Genomic DNA, 17899 nt, shown 5'->3' on the forward strand with positions numbered 1-17899 from the left:
CAATCTCCATATTTTCCTCACGGTTTGTCAATATTTACTGCGTTGATTAATCAGCACGACTTTTGGCAAACATGGTTGCTCTAAAACTATCAGGGTAAAATTTTTATATCAATATAAGTTTGATTGACGAGATGTTCAATATTAGAGATGGGATAAATCAATTGAATAGGAGCTTATGTATCATCCAGTTTCATTACCCTTCAGCGACCATAGAAACCATGCTCTTTAACTAAATAGCTATATAATTACAAATAACACTGACATAATATGTAATTATGTAATGTATATTATAGATATGACTCTATTAGAAATCCACACCACAAGTAATTATTTTAGTTACTAAGTTAACGTACATAAGTGTATTTGTATAGTTCTATTCTTAAGCATTTTGTGTAAAGACCAATATTTAAGGCATAATGAAAAGGGGATCTTTTGGTTAACTTTCATATTGTGATCAGCAGGTCATCTTTAATATGTAATGTAATGGGTGGGTCTTCAGTATTATATATGTACAACAAAATGGCAGATTCAAATTGACAGTCTGTCCGATCCATTTATGCCCCATTAAACATATGAAATAAGGAAGATAAAGAGCTGTTAGCTACCCTTAAATATACATTTATTTCTGCAAAAATACAGTGATTTATTTTGGGTATTTCTTACTATAGCTTAAGTACTGAATAGTTCATCCAAAGTATTACGCAGGGGTTAAGTTTGTTGAATTTTTTCTTCTCCATTAAACTGTAAAATAAACATAAATGTATTTGCACTTTAAAGATAAAAAAAACTAAAATTATAAGTACATCTGAAAAACATTTCCGCCTTTACTTTTAAAGGATTAAATTAGCATCTCTAACGCCCCCAGCATCCGATAAAACATCAATAATTTAACACTCTGTATGGCCCTTATTTCTTCACGACAGTGTCCAAATTAAGCCGAACACGACAAAGAAACATTTACTTTCTCCGTAAATGTCTTAATGAAAAGATCGATCATTAGTACTGAAGAGCGGTAAAATCAATAGTCTTTTATTGACGTACGATCTCAGAGCGCGTGCAAGCCCCCGTAGAATGGATGTAAAAATGCTATAACAACTTTTATCGTCCTAGAGAACATGTCGTTATTGAAATGATGGTGATTACATGTAATTGGATTTTATAGAATGGATTAGAATTCATTCGCGGTGTGCAAATATATTGATATTTACCAAGGAATAACTAGTTGGCTTTATTCGCATAAGGTAAAAGTTATTTTCTTACCTTGTTGTTAACTTTAACGTTTTAGTTACAAGGCAGAAAATACATGCATATTTGTCCGATTTATTAAATGTGTTTGAATGTATAGTTCTTTTTGCTGTTTAAGTGCTTTCATTTATATTATTAGCTACACAAATGCTACTTTAAATACTTACGTTCCTACATAGATCTTTAAACAAAGCATATTGTTACAGTGTTTATATAATGTAAAAGTTATATCTGTACAGTCATGTAAAATGTTTATTATATGTGAAAATTATGTCAATATTTCTCCCAGGCTTTTATAAAATATCATACAATAATAACAACAACAACATATTTTCATTAATTGCAAGTTCATGTATAGACTAGGAGACATAATACTGTTAGTACTTGTAATTTCTATTTAATATTATTATTAGTAGTAGTATTATTATTAATTATTTATTAATCAAATAATTTATTATAATTATTTTATAATTGACATGATTTAGAGGTCGATTGTTATTTCTTTTTAGTGTTGACTTGTCACACTGATACACGAAAAAAAAAACAATTATATCAAACATTGACAAATGTTAAATATATCTTTATAGAAATAAGCTATTTGCACATAGATACTTTTTTCGGATATCATAAGTATTAACCAAACCAAGAAACCATCATCAATTATATGTTCTTTTCTGTTCTGATATCACATGCTCCAACATTTTTCCTTACCTAGGAATATATATTTCTATATAAGCATAAAATAATACTTAAATAATATTCCTGTTGAGGGTTCCATTAGGTAATTACTTTCATCTTTTTAGTAACATAATCTTTGAAAAATCTATTTTGTAACTGTATAAAATAATGTCCAAAGTATAATGCATAATTGCGCAAAAGTCATCTAAGATAAAATTTAATGCAACTCTATTTTATTTCGCATTAAACTACATGCAGTATTTTACTATTAATAGGTAATATGGATAAAGTGTAAGACTTAAAAATAGTTACTTTACATCATGTGGATTGCTTCAACAATCAATAACATCTTCGATATCACAAAAACTTACACCATTTAGTATATGTAAATAAGATTATATCAATTCACAATACATATAAAGTAATGACAAAGTTAGTTCAAATCCCTTATGCACAATACCCGCTTTGTTATATCGTCCAAAATCAAACAAAGTAAGTGAATTGATAGAGATCAGTACTTAAGTCGTTAATTGTTTTATTGTTACGTTATTTAGTTTTAACGGAAACAGATACTTCATATAAAAGATTCGTTGAACTATTTATAAAGAATATTTACTTGTACTTGTAATGTCTAAATGCAGCATGTAATGCTACTGTAAATCTATAGATTCTTTTCTCAGTAGATAAAATTCTAACTTGATGACCTTTAACCCACGGGTTAGGTTTACATGTTAAGGGTCACGTTTTCAGGTTCATATATTAATACAGTGTTAGACACTATGATTTAACATTAAATGACCAGAATTTAGTCAGATATTTTTGTTAAGTTGGTTCCCCAGTTAAAAGGTTTACAAAAAGCACAGTCATCAGCTTACAAATTTTAGATTGGTCACATATTTCTGTTATTCGGTTTTCAGAAACATGGGTAACTATTACAGTCCTCAGTTGACATACGTGACGCTCGTAAAAAAGAGATATAAGACAAACCTTAGGCTAGTCCTATTAAAAGCTGACAAAACCTCACGTGACCTTAATTAAGGTAGTGAAGCTTTTACCACGGCATTACAAATAAATTAAGTATTAAAGCAAAAATATGGCGTACTTATTGAGAAATCAATCTGATCTAAAAATTATTTCGTTTGATAACGCTGACACAGCAGTCATCATTGCCTTTTTGAGATTACAAGTCTGGTTTTCTTATCTTTTACATAACAGCACATATCTGTTAACAACTCTAAAACGCCTAAATTACATATAATTGTCTATTCAAGAAATGCACCATTAACGAAGAACTCTAATTTTGCCTGCGGTATATACAATTTCCTTACTAGCTATTAATTATTCATTAATTGTCTAAAATAATTACACAAACTCTTCAGCGTGCAACAACTCAGATTTCTTAATTGTTTTTGGACATGGATTGTCTAGTTAATATTTAAGAGCCTATTCCCGAGAGATCTAATCTAGCGAAGCATCCAAATGTTGTAATAATAGATATGAGAGTAGCAAAGTTTACATATTATTGAAGTTTGATCTCCAGATATATTTTGCTATTATTTTTCAGTGTTTTTTGTATCCTTCATATCATTTCATGTATACTTTTCATACAGTATTTTCATATATGAATTTCACACATTTTCATTCAGATAATGTTCACATATTCATCTTTTATGTTATTGTTCTCGTATTTACTCTCTTTAATTTGATAAATGTTTGTTAATTACACAAATCGAGTAAAATATTGAGGCAATATCTGCATCGGAGCTATGTCTGTAATATTGAAGTTTTTGTACACTCACTGAATTATACATTAAATATATCGCATAAAGATATAAAAAATTAGTCTAAGAGACGAAAACATATTACAGCTGATTCACTCTAAAAACAATATGTAACCCATGCACTTAAAGCACCTTCATGAATTAGAACAGCATTTCTCCAAAGTAAATAAATCAATCAAAGTAATGTCAACGTAAGCTTCTTTTGTCTTTATTGGATTTCCGCCTAAAATGTCTCTGGAAGAAATAAATGTTTTCGTTTCCTTAATTTGAATAAAATAAATAACCTGTCCGCTTAAGTCTCATAAATACATATCATTTAGTCATTTGTAATTCTAATGCCATTTGATGCTAGAAATACATAATTTGTTATTTTCATTCTATCAGCTTAAATGTTGACAATGCATTGTTTGATATTCATTGCTTGTTTAGTTTAGAACGAAATAATTCAACAGAAAAACATCAGGGTGGTTAATACCGCAATGAATATTTTAAAATTGTGATATTTTTATGACACATTATTGTTTAGTCTTTGAACAAGCACTTAGTAATTTATTCAGTATTTATTGTTTGATTTCTAACCGGATACATACAATAAAAGTTTATAGTAGAACAAGTTAGATCTTTACAGATATCTAAACTTGTACCAGGTCCACCATTCATCTAACTTTTAACGTTATTGCTTTGATATCCTTGCAATAATTAAAAACTGCAACATATTATACATTTTCCTTTTTATAGCTGTAATGCTACAAGAATGATATTCTTTTTAAAATAATCTGATAAAGAGTATGTTATATTGCAAAGTAGTAGCCCACCTCTAACTCATATCTATTTGATTTTCAATAACTAATCCCGAAAGTATTAACTGATCAAAATAAATGATCTCTTTCGTTTTTTTTATTTCACTGGCATAGCTAGTATTAAAGATTTTATATTTCGAAATGATCAAATATGAAAATATATATGTAAATCGTAATATGCAATTCGAGCGACTATTAAGTGTTACGCTAAATTACGGTCCTAAAAGTAAAAATTTTATCCCATAAATAGTCTTATAATCAAAAACTGTTTTCTTTGAGAGATAATGACACAGCTACTTATTGATTTGTCCATATTTAAAACTCTCGGCTTATTCCGGGAGAGAAAAAAGAATGAATCGGAACACCCGCAGCGAGATAGAAACCATTTCCGCTGTCACAGGATTATGAATGGGTCTACAGCGCAAAATGAAATTTCACTACAGAATTTATGTGATGAATATACGCCGATATTACTTTCTTGATCAAACAAGCGTTAAACAATGCAGTGAGAGTAGAATCTAACAGGATTGATGGCATTTGTTGAAATGTTGATGACATTAGAGCGTTAGCGTCTAATAGAATTAAATCAATACTTTATTAGATACGGCTGAGAATAAATAATCATTTTAAATGTTTAAATTGATATAACGGCGTCTATGTTCAAATCATCCGATTTCATTTTCAGCCAAAAGATGCCAACGACATCACTTTACAGACAATACCGGAACCGGAAGTAGCGTAAGATAATGGCGGATTCGTTTTTCTTGGTTATTGCAGTAACAACGTTTGCTCTCGGAATAGTTCTATTTCTTGTATCAATATCAAGCACATCTTGGCAAGGGCTGGATGGAGGAGTAACTATATCATTGTGGAAAGTTTGTTACAGACACCATGTTGATAAATCTTGGTTCTGTAACTCATGGCATGAAATACCGGGTAACAATTCTATTCTTACATCCTACGAACGAATCATGGAAGAATTTAGTTTATGTACTATAATAATATGAAATATATTTCGGTGTTTTTTTAATATAGAATGGGAATAAAAATTAGAAAGAAAAAATGAATGTGAAATTTGAAGTAAAATAGCTTTAGATATTTTTAAAATTAAATAGCCCTTTTGATCCTCAAATAAAAACGTCTGTCGTAATATTGAAGGTTCTATTACTTGATATATTTTAAATCAACCTCTTTTTCAGATTTTGTTCGATCAGCGCAGGTTTTTTGCATAATTTCCCTGTTATGTTGTATTGTATGCAGTATAATACTAATTGCTGCCTTTGTTCTAAGATGTCTACACAGATCAAAATTGGCGCTCATCGTTTTATCATTGCTGACATTTACATCCGGTAAGCTTTTTGATTCAGTTTAATCAGTTCAAATTGGAAAGTTCAAAGATGTTAAGTAAATAACACGAGTGTCATTGCATATTAGATGGCTGAAGACAAAACACTTGAATATATAAGGACAAGTGTCAATTTCTTTTTTTCTTACTCTTTAGGTGCATATGTTTGCACTGTTTTTCATTTTGGGGTCAATTTGCGCAATAAAATTGATTATTCCTGGGGAATGATCTGAAATTTTGTAAAGAAGTTATTGGTCCATACCTATATCTAGTTATATAAATATCTTAAATCTTTTTACCCTTCATGTCAAAAAGACCTCAGTGGAGTCATTTTAAATCTAGATTTATACTTATGTAAAAACAACTTTCAAGTTTTTTTGAGCGTATAACGATCGGATTTTAATATTTCCTTTAGCAGACAGAAATATTTATTCATAAATGTAGAATTGTTTTAATAAATGAGACTTTGTATTACGAATAGATGACTGATATATATTTCTAAATTTTGAAATAAAAAGAAAACAGTATTTACCTATACATGTAGATTTTATACATTTTGTGACATGTGTGACCGACAGTAGCGCGTCAAGTCATTACGTGATTATAAGATCATTCGTTTCGTGCTTGATCAAGTACTCGGGCACCCAGCGTGCCCGGATCTGTCAACATCCCAAACATAGCTGTGAATAGTCTGTGTGCATAACGTTTACTGCTATCTTTTCATTCAGATATTTATACACTTTCGCCGTCTTTCTCTTTCTATGAGGCCAAAATGTCGATATAAAAAAACATGTAGTTCGGAGATCGCCCGTGACTTTTGTAAAACGTACATTACGTGATTATAAGATCATTCGTTTCGTGCTTGATCAAGTACTCGGACACCCAGCGTGCCCGGATCTGTCAACATCCCAAACATAGCTGTGAATAGTCTGTGTGCATAACGTTTACTGTTATCTTTTCATTCAGATATTTATACACTTTCGCCGTCTTTCTCTTTCTATGAGGCCAAAATGTCGATATAAAAAAAAACATGTAGTTCGGAGATCGCCCGTGACTTTTGTAAAACGTACAGCTTTTATTATGTCATTTAATGAGATTTAAAGAGACATGCATAGATTTGTGATGTTATGTTTTTCATAACGGTCAAGTTCCGTTATTTTTCTTTATTTTTTATTTGCAACCGGTTAAGTAATCGCATGTAGTGTGAGAAAACTTAATGTTTGACGTCAATAATTGAATGAATGACATTTAATAAACCGTCAACGACTAAAAGAAAATCATGCTACGTGCTTGTTGTCGAATGATTGTAAATTGAAAATAATAACGCGTTTTGTCGACATAAAACGTCAAAATGTTGACTCGCGTCGGTTGGCAAAATTTAGATTTTTTTTATATAAATTTAAACTTAATTTTATTTTTGTGACTGTCAATAAAAACTGATTGTTGCATTTTTGTCACATTCCACAAAACACCGAGTAGTAATGAAAATTATTACATATATCTCACGTGTTTTCTTTTCTTCATAACCTTATTTAACGTCAGAGAAAATCTATCCGAAATGACACAGGGTAATATTATCAAACCGTCCTTTAATAGTTATAAGTTATTATGTTTGAGATCTTGAGTGTTGATTTGTTCGGTATAATGAAATTAAATTCACGTTCAAAGAGTGTGATAGAACAAGACTTTTACCTTGAAAAGATTTCATCCACATCACTTGTCTAAGGTGAATATGTCGTTCTGTCACCCACAATGGGTGTAATACAATCACTTTGGCGTCCAGACAAATAATGTACGAATTGCAACGCCAGTACTAGTTAGCCTATGTCAACACATTACTTGATGTTTTCTTTAAAGAAATGGCCGATTTGACAAATAAGAAGTATATTCCACAATATTTTATTAGGTAGTAAAGAAAGTTCTCCTATTAATTGGCACTCATATAGACTTTGTATGACACATTTCTTTTTGTTGTAAAAAGAAAGGTCGTAGGAAAAATTGACCCGTCAAATCAACGGAAAGCTTACATGATTTTTCCCATGAACGTTTGCAGCTGTGTGTATTTAAATTATACGACTGTTAGTATAATTTCATTTTATTTAAGCAGAAAATATCAAAAAGCTTTGATCAGACAACCAAATAACGCAAATCGAAAAAAGATGAAGAAAAACTATTCCCCTTCTTTTTCAAGATTCATTTGTTTTGTAATAATTATAAAAACGCCGTTATTAAACAGTCTTTATTGACCAGCAATTGAGGAATAATGAAATATTTTATGAATACAAAGGATAATAAACCAAAATGAGGAAACGTTCAAATTCAATCTGCCTTTATTGTCGCGTGACAGAAGTCATTTACACGCCATCTAACAGTTTGTGTGAAATTTCTCTTAAATTCTCCTATGCTAGGATTCTTTCATCTATCAATATCTTTATTACGTCATTATTTATAGCATGACCATGTACATAATGTTGTAACAATGGTTTCAAACTTTTGATATACCCAAGTATGGTTATGCAAATGTAATTTCATAATAATAAACACGGGGAAATGTCACCTTGTAAAAAAATCTGGAAACAAAGTGATCCCTCGGAAGCATTTATCACAACAAAATTACAAGAGAACTGCAGACTCGGTTTGATTGAGTCTGTAAATGAGGGATAATGAATACGTGCAACATCCCTCACGCCCCCCTAGCACCGGCTTGAGCGGTACTCAATTCTCAACACTTAATAATGCTATTTAATCAGCCATTATATGATATATAACGTTCGTCCCCTTAGCTCAGCAGGGAGAGCATCTGATTTCTAATCCAGAGTTTGCTGGTTAGATCCTCGGACGGTACAAAATTCCTTCGTTACCAATAATCTCTGACATTGAATCAAATCACAATTTCAGATAAATCTTTATATGCTGTGCGATTCTGACATGAAACACTAGAACCTTAGATGTTCATGATGACTGATTGGCTTCAAAATCAGCAGAGTGCTAATTAAACTTTGAACATTAGTATTATCAGTATCAATGATACGAAACACGTTTATTTTGTGACACGCGAGTATGACTGTAACTTCCGTGATAAATGATACAAGTCGACCATAAAAACACAATGTTTTCTGCTCATCGAATTATCGAAATTATCTGAAGTGATTAAAAGTCCGTATTTGATCAAGAAGGCGTCTGATGAACAGATACATCTAATATAACTTTACTTTCACGAATTTTGTCGGCATGAGATAAGATTTAAAATACATTGTAATATTTTTGTATGGCTTTACGGTGCACAAACACAGTTTAGTTCTTAGGTAACCCCGAGTGTTAAAAACTGTTCATTTTAATGCAAGCAAGAGATGTTATTACATACTTCGTTTGTTTTCTTTCAGCTTGTATGATAGCAATGGCTGTTATAGTAATGGGAATGAAGGGACGGGACTATCTGCTCGAGTTGAAAGAAGACGATGATGAAAGGTTCAAATATTTTCTTAAAGGGATAATTATATCTGGTTATTATGAAATCGGCTGGGCCTTAATCCTTGCAATAGTTGCGTCCCTCATCGACTATATAAGCTTTGGATTTTTTCTACTCGAGTATCAAGATATGACTGATTTCAGACACCCAAGACCAACTAAAGTTTAATGCAGAAAAAATAGATTACACGCTCTTGGATCATAAAGTAAAGTGGAACAATTCTGTATAGTGTGCCATGTTTTATTGTAAAGATAAAAATAGATTCAGAAGTTTTGTGTCACCGTTACAATACTTATTTAAGAGTGTATAATAGTACATGATGGCACACCAGTTAGACATAAGTATCTTTAGATATACGGATTTGCAAGTGTGTTATAAGCCGGCTTATTTGACAAGAAATGCAATAAAGGAAAGAACAGACGACAATTTTCCATAACATTCCGAAGATGTTGCTATTTGCTTCAATGTGAACTAAGTACATCTATAATTCGCAAATAAACATGTTAATTAAATATAGATATTTGAAAGGTGTAAATGATGCTATGGTCAATCGAAACCTACCTTGGAACCACTCGTGTTGGTCGTTCGTATCATAATTTGAGATAACTCTTTAAGATACCCACTTTTAAAAAGCCAAAACATATGAAAGTTGCTTAATGTTGTCAAAAGATATGGTGACAAACATCATCAGACTATTACTCTTTTTATATCTTGTAATTTGTGTATGATACATTTTGACTCGGCATTTTTTTCCGACTACGTGATTTTAGACCAAACCCCGACTCAGCTTTTAGACGCATTTCACATGGACATTATATGATAATTGACGATGTTTAAGTTCAAAATTACTTGAACTTATATTTAAAAAAAATAATGCAATATAATTATATGACTAATGGCAATCCTTGAAGCATTTCTACCATGTAAATACCTAATAGTATGTATTTTTTTCGAAATAGCCTGCGTCAATATGTTTTATAAATGTTAATTGACTTGTTACTAAGCTATACCCAATATATTTTTGTCAAATGTCTCATGTTGTGTTAATTAGACTGTTGTATTATTCTTTTGTCTTGTGTCATTACTGAAAACTCTGAAATGTGTATATATTTCATGAGAAATGTAAAAGAGATAATTTATAATTTGTATATTGGTCAAATAGTGATAATTTTTATGTTTTCGTGATGTTTTTAGAATTTGTTTGAAGAAATCTGTTGCAATCCATTAAAAAACAGTAACAAAACCTGTCGTAGACTGCAGATCCTATACAAGTATCTATTGGAAAACATCCCGAATCTGTAAGTAAAATATAAAAGAAGTAACGGATTTCTCAAAGTTTTGCATCTTCATGTTAATGCACGGTTAAAAGCAATCGATATTAAAATATCAATAACCAAAACAATCACTGCAGCAATAATGTTTTACTGAATTAGGTCCTATTTTGTGATTTGATGTGAAATGTCTATCAAAATATTTGTATAACTGGACAGATATTTGATACACTTATGAATTTTAATCATTTAGAAATTTACTTTTTAGTGCAATATCGGACGAACGATATATATTTTACAGGGTGACAACGACAAAGATTTTGTACGAGCTTATCTCTAGCCAAAATAAAGATTTTACACATTTTATACAGTCATATAGATTTACATTGATATCTGAGTATTATTTCTGATTATATGAACATTTCAACTCAATAATCTTTATCTCACAGTCAGATAAAAATAAAGTATTTAAAGTTTTATTTATTAGTTGTATTTATTCATAACATGGATATGTTAAATTGTGAATATATTGTCAGATAGGAATCATGGAATATGAAGTTTAGATATTTTACAGATTGACATAATATTTGTAGTTCAACATTGGAAATTGAGAATACATTTCTTTAAAAAGAACATTGAAAACATTTGTGTAATAATTTTTAAACACAAATCCATATTAGAAGTATTATAAAACGGCACGTTTGTAACGCCATTTCATTGGATAATCGTGACGTTTAGATAGCTTTATTCACATGGCCGATGTCAATTTTTGAACAAATCTCTTCTTTTTTCTTTAAAGCAGGATGTATGCTGAATTATAAATTCGTTATAAAGCTTCTTGGCAGGTTATTAGGCCATAGAACCTGTCAACAATCTTTATAACTAATAATATACAATGTCAGTTATCATTTAAGCATTGCAAAACAAAGAATATGAAACATGACCCAGACATTCCCCAATTTTACGAAAATAGTATATCACTACATTGCCATGTAAATCCATAAGGAAAACAATTAGAAAAACAATCTGCAGTAGTCTATAAACAAAGGAAAGGGAGAAGATGACGCTTCAGGGAGTATATTATGTTGCGTAGACATATGTATTTGTCAAAATGACAGAAGAGACAGAAAATGTCTGGCACAACCGAAATAAAAATTTGGAGGTACTAATTATTTACGCTTAGTAATTGTTTTGGGAATAACTACATCAGCAGAGATTGACTTACCATTAGTTGGATTTATATTGGTGTTCAAATCTAGTGTATACCATCACTTGTGGAGAGAGTAAAATAGAATAAAGCCACTCTAAAAAAATATTAAAACAAGATAATCAAGGAAGGGCGGCGTTCAATGAACGCAACTCCTACACGACCCAGCAACACTGGACCACCTGGACTGGGTTTTAAGCTATTCTGAAAATACAAAATACAATATATCATCAAAAGGTAAAATTAAACGCATGTTTGTATAGTAAGCGATCATTTACATCAAACTAAACTATGACAACATGCCGTACTCCTAGAAATATTATTGCATTTTTATTTTGGTACAATTTCAAACTGTTGCATTATTTTATACACAGTTTGTGAATCAGTAGCATTGAATATGCACTATAAAGTTTACATATATTATAATGTTATAGTTTACGCAGGCTGATATGTTACTACATGTCTGAAACTGTAATACATTCATTTCCCAAAGTAATTTGACAGAGCAATTTAAACGATAAAATGCAATTGGAAGAGACATAAGCTCTTTGCATCAGTTATATTGAACATTTGGTCCAATTTGATGGCGACCTAAAATCGCATCAGAGAAAAACAGAATTGTAGGAATCACCTTATTTCAAATAACAAAATAATTTTTTCTTCATTTTAATCTCAAATCGTTTATGTTTTACATTAAGATATTGCAATATAAATTGATTCTTTATTAAAAATTATAGACCTTTTAAAAACATAACGTTATTTCTTACAAACGAAAGTAGCATTTTCGTACATGCACGTTATCCTGCGTGGGGCAAAAAGAACAAATTTTATAAATATTTAACAATTAATTTTGATAAACAATTTAATATAATCCAAAGGATATTAACAAACAGTTTCAAACCTCTTACATGTTAAAGACGGACTTTTGTCTTCTCAATTTGTTTAATGATAGATACAACTACGTTATATATGTGTGTGTGACGTGTGACGTTTGAAAATTAGAGAAACAAAAATCAAGTCATTTCTATTACAATGTCGACATGTCAGTGGACCTTTATTTACTCTTTCTTTCAAACATCAACGTGGATATCCTGAACGAGGGATTGAACATTAAAAATGAAACGTTTCGAAACGAGCATAACGGTTAGTACATAAACCAATTTCTTATAGTAAATATAAGAAACTGAAACTGATTAACAAGGTGAATATTATATTTTTGTTAATATAAATCATAACAGTATACAAGTTTAAATATAAAAACAGGACCTATAGGATTTAAAGTTACAACACTACAAAATAGAGAAAAACAGAGTCCTTAAAGAAAGCCAAACACGGCAAAATTGAAAATGTTGCAGACTCGGTTTGATTGACCCTATTCATGGACGGTACTGGAAAGAACAAGTTACCGTCCACGAACCGGCTTAAGCAGAATTCAACATTTAAACACCAAAATGGTGAAACTTTGAATTTAGAATCATCCATAGATGAGTTTAAACTTTAAGCGGTTATCATGGAATCTTCAATGTGAGAAAGTTGGGCCATTCCATGAATAGCGGCGTATGGTCCTCAACAAAAGAATACGTGTGCCCTAAACGAGAAAACAATGGGCGGAACTAAATAAAATGGAATTTGAAAGGGGTCTGAGGTTACGAAGCCTGCATATAAGAGACATCCTAAGGATGATTATACAATATTCAAGTAGGAATACTGGAACCACCCAAATTGAAAAAGGCCTAAAAGATGAAACTTAAAATACCACATAACATGTATACACAACAATAATGTCGAACTGAACGATCTTCAAGGATCGAAAATATAACATCTTTGATTAAATAACGGGAAAACTTTTTAGAGCCGCCACACACACAAACTAGAACTCCGCGAGTCGAATGTGTTGCCTTGTGACAGTATCGATCATCCTATAAAGTTTTATGTCCAAAGCTTTTATAGTTTAAGAGAAATGGCCCAGACAAAAATAAAGTATGAAAATTAACAAAGGGCAATAACTTAAAAAATAAGAAATGCAGAATACTAATTCTTGTGCACTGCACTTCTTCTTAATGAGATCTATCATCCTATGAAGTTTCAAGTAAAAAGCTTTTATCGTTGAAGAAAAATGGCCCGGACAATAATAAAGTATGAAAATAAACAAAGGGCAATAACTCTAAAAAAAGAAGTGCTGAGTACCCATTCTTGTGCACTGCATTTTTTCTTAATAAGATCTATGATCTTATGAAGTTTGAAGTCAATAGCTTTTATTTAAGGAGAAATGCCCAAGACAAAAATAAAGAATGAAAATTAACAAAGGGCAATAACTAAAAAAAATAAGAAGTGCAGAGTACCAATTCTTAAACATTGCACTTCTTCTGAATGAGATCTATCATCCTGTGAAGTTTTAAGTCAACAGCTTTTATAATTTATGAGAAATGGCACGGACAAAAATAAAATATAAAAACTAACAAAGGGCAATAACTCAAAAAATAAGAAAAGCAGAGTACCGGTTCTTATGCACTGCACTTTTTCTTTTTGAGATCTATCATCCTATGAAGTAACACCTAGTAACAATTTTCAGGGCGACACAATAACACTGATGTGACAAAAACAGGGAAAATAGAAAAAACAAAACACCTAAAGATAGCTTAACACGGCCAAATTGACAATATTGCAGGCTCGGTTTGATTGAGCTTGAAACAACAACATTACCTGTAATTACAATCCCAGAATTCTATCTTGTAAACGTTTATAAATTATTCAAATTAATGTTAGAAATGGCAACATTCGTTTATCGGATCTATTGTTTTTAATAACTGAAAAAAAGTTTAATTTTCTTCAAAACAAACCGTGTAGGAAGGAGCTTAAGGTTGTAGTTATATGTAAGTTTTTCTTAGACGTGATTAATTATTTATTATTTGCATAGTATAGAATAATTACATACTCCCTATATCATGCAACGACAAGGTTTTTCAATCACTTAAGACAAGGAATGTCTTCTTATTATTTTAAAGCATATTTGTGAGTGACTTAGGTCAAGGCAATGCCCCGAACAACCAGTGTGTGCTGAAATGTAAGTATAGAAAATTTAACTTCAATTGTCAGATTTGTCTCTGATTTTCATCGGCGGAAGTTTCTAAGTTCCAAATTTCACCATTTCCGTGTTTATCTAAGGCTGTTGCTAGGGTCCGTAGACGGTATGTTGCACTTTCCATTATTCCGTCCATGGACAGGCGCAATCAAACCAAGCATGCAGCATATTGAAATTTGTCATTTTAAGCGTTCTTTAAGGAATCCATGTTTCTCTAATTTCAAAAACAGTTTAATCAACTAAACAACTAAAACATTTTGTTTATTTAACAACTCTCCGTTTGAGTCGTTGAGCTATCAGAGTTTCGAACTCCTTATTACTATTTACTCGGTGATTTTCAAATTTGAAGTTTTACACCGCACACCTGATACAGAAGAGAATTCTTTATTGTTTTAAACTTATCTGGAGCTATACAGATACGAGAATATAACAATTAACAATTTTTAAGCTAGATATTTTGAAATATTTACTTCTAAAAGAGCGGCGTATGGTCCCCAAGTAAAAGAATGCGTGTGCCCTAAACGTGAAAACAATGGGCGGAACTAAATAAAATGGAACTTTGAAAGGGGATCTAAGGTTATGAGGTTATTAAAGATATGCCACCTTGAGCTTCCATCAAATATACAAATAACATAAAATTCATGTTTAGAGCATGGGAATCGTACACAACAAATTTCTGTGTGTGCCTTTATCATTCTGGACCTTTTAGAACCCTCCAGTCGTATAGGGTTGCGTTCATTAAACGCCGCCCTTCCTTGTTAATCTTTTTTTCCATATTTTCCACAGAAGACACATCTTCCCGAGACAAAATCCATCGCTATGGCCAGTAGTTGCACTTCTTTCCTCCTTTTATTGTTATCTCAGTACCGCCTCCGTGGTCGAGGGGTTAGAGTCGATGACTTCTAATCCAGTTACCTCTCTGGCGTGGGTTCGATCCCCGGGCAATGCTTTGGTAGTTAAGCGCAGAGGAGGTAGTCTTGTACTGGCGTAACTCTCCAGAACGATGGTTACGAAATTACCCGCCTATATGACTGAAATACTGCTGGGAAAAGGCGTAAAATCAAACAAACAAACAAACAAATTATTGTTATCTATAACATGTATGTATTTTTGTATTCATCACCGTTCATCTCCGGTATCTAGCAATGATGTACTGTTGAAACGTATGTCCTTGTGGGTGTTTTTGGACAAAGATCAACAAGGCAAAATTTATAGGACGCAGCTCCCGACACAAACCTGCCACAGTAACAACAACAACAACGCAGATAAATGGAATGATAAGGACGAAAGTAAACGAAATAAATAAAACAAATAAATGATCATGTAAAATAGAGAAAATCAGAATATCTAAAGAACATCCGATAGAGAAAACAAGAATCCCTAAAGACAGTTCAACACGGCAAAATTGAAAATGTTGCAGGCTCGGTTTGATCGAGTTTGTTCATGAACGGTACTGTCAAGTGCAAACTACCGTCCACGCCCCCTAGAAACAGCTTAAGCAGAATTCAACATTTAACATGAACTGGTACAATTTTGAATTTTGAAACATCCGCAGATGTATTCATATGGCGGTTATCATTGAACCTTCAATTTGACACGTAACACATTCCATGAAAAGCGGCATATGGTTCCCAAGTAAAAAAATGCGTGTGCCCTAAACGAGAAACCAATTGGTGGAAATATCTGGAAATAAAGTGATCCCTCGGAAGCATTAATCACAACAAAATTACAAGAGAATTGCAGACTCGGTTTGATTGAGTCTGTACATGAGGGATAATGAAAATGTGCAACATCCCTCACGCCCCCTAGCACCGGCTTGAGCGGTACTCAATTCTCAACACTTAATAGTGCTGGCATCAATGATCCCGAAGGACCAGAAAAATATAACAACACTGAAGTGAAGTACGGGGCAACTTTTTACAGCTGCCACACAGCACTTGACACCTGCTGTTGTGAAGTATAAATATCTGGAAATAAAGTGATCCCTCGGAAGCATTAATCACAACAAAATTACAAGAGAATTGCAGACTCGGTTTGATTGAGTCTGTACATGAGGGATAATGAAAATGTGCAACATCCCTCACGCCCCTAGCACCGGCTTGAGCCTGCATATCACAGATAAGACGTCAAAAGACAAATTTAAAAAGCAGGCCACATATCCTAAGGGTGATTCAACAGTATTCAAGTAAGGAATACTGGAACCACCCAGCAAGAAAATAGCCGAATAGAAAGAACTAAATTACCAGAAGTACAACAATAATGTCGTGCTGAACAATCTTTAAATATCGGAACGACAAAACGACAAAATTGAAAATGTTGCAGGCTTATTGAGCCTGTTTGTGGATGGCAAAGTGTTATGTATGCAACTTATTACATGTATATAATTTATATATGACCAGTTGGTATTTCCAATATTATCATTGTTCTATTTTTAGAACATAAACTACATGTATGTACTAGAACGTTCTTACCTGTTGTAGAAAACTCATGCATTATATTTAGATAGAAACTTCTGGAATGTTCTTTATTGTTGAAGTTGCTAGATTATGATTACTTGAGAACATAATAGACCTTTCTGGAATTTTCTTAGTTAATATATATAAATTGACATTTTTCATTACCTTTACCTTTTTTTTAGTCATCAGTGATCTTTTAAGTCATCAATATATTTGGAGTATTATTTAACTTGGAAATTAAGTGATTTATTGGAGCTTGGATTATTAATTATTCTTGTGGATTTTATTGTGGGAATTTATTCTAAAGTGTTCTTGGATTTAACTTGGATTTAACTGTGTTATTCAAAAAGGATCATTCCAGGATCAGACTAGACATTTAAGATTTTCACTTTTATTTGGACTTCAGGTATTTGTAAAGTAATTTGTTATTTTATTTTTCTTTAATAATTTTTCTGTAATAAATTTGTTGTTGTTACAAGTTTGTTGCTGGCTTTTCTTTCTAGTTACGCCTGGCTCGTAACAAAAGGAAGATGCATGGGCACACGCTTTCTATTACTCTGGGGAC

General features: G+C 31.8%; 1 protein-coding gene across 1 annotated transcript; it reads left to right on the forward strand.

The window, feature by feature from the left end:
• Positions 1-981: 981 nt before the first annotated feature.
• On the forward strand, positions 982-11070 carry LOC132721903 (uncharacterized). Its single transcript, XM_060706279.1, has 4 exons — positions 982-1241; positions 5190-5440; positions 5704-5853; positions 9233-11070. The coding sequence occupies exons 2-4, from the start codon at positions 5251-5253 to the stop codon at positions 9484-9486; spliced, it is 594 nt and encodes a 197-aa protein (XP_060562262.1). The 5' UTR covers positions 982-1241; positions 5190-5250; the 3' UTR covers positions 9487-11070.
• Positions 11071-17899: the final 6829 nt, after the last annotated feature.

This window comes from Ruditapes philippinarum, unplaced genomic scaffold (assembly GCF_026571515.1).
Source record: "Ruditapes philippinarum isolate M1 unplaced genomic scaffold, ASM2657151v2 ctg6852_1_1_1_1, whole genome shotgun sequence".
Classification (NCBI taxonomy): domain Eukaryota; kingdom Metazoa; phylum Mollusca; class Bivalvia; order Venerida; family Veneridae; genus Ruditapes; species Ruditapes philippinarum.

Excerpts from the sequence above, each read along its gene's own strand:
- LOC132721903 (XM_060706279.1), top strand. The coding sequence starts at position 5,251 with ATGGCGGATTCGTTTTTCTTGGTTATTGCAGTAACAACGTTTGCTCTC. Across the intron at positions 5,441-5,703 it reads CTCATGGCATGAAATACCGG|ATTTTGTTCGATCAGCGCAG; the intron begins GTAACAATTCTA and ends CCTCTTTTTCAG. Across the intron at positions 5,854-9,232 it reads ATTGCTGACATTTACATCCG|CTTGTATGATAGCAATGGCT; the intron begins GTAAGCTTTTTG and ends GTTTTCTTTCAG.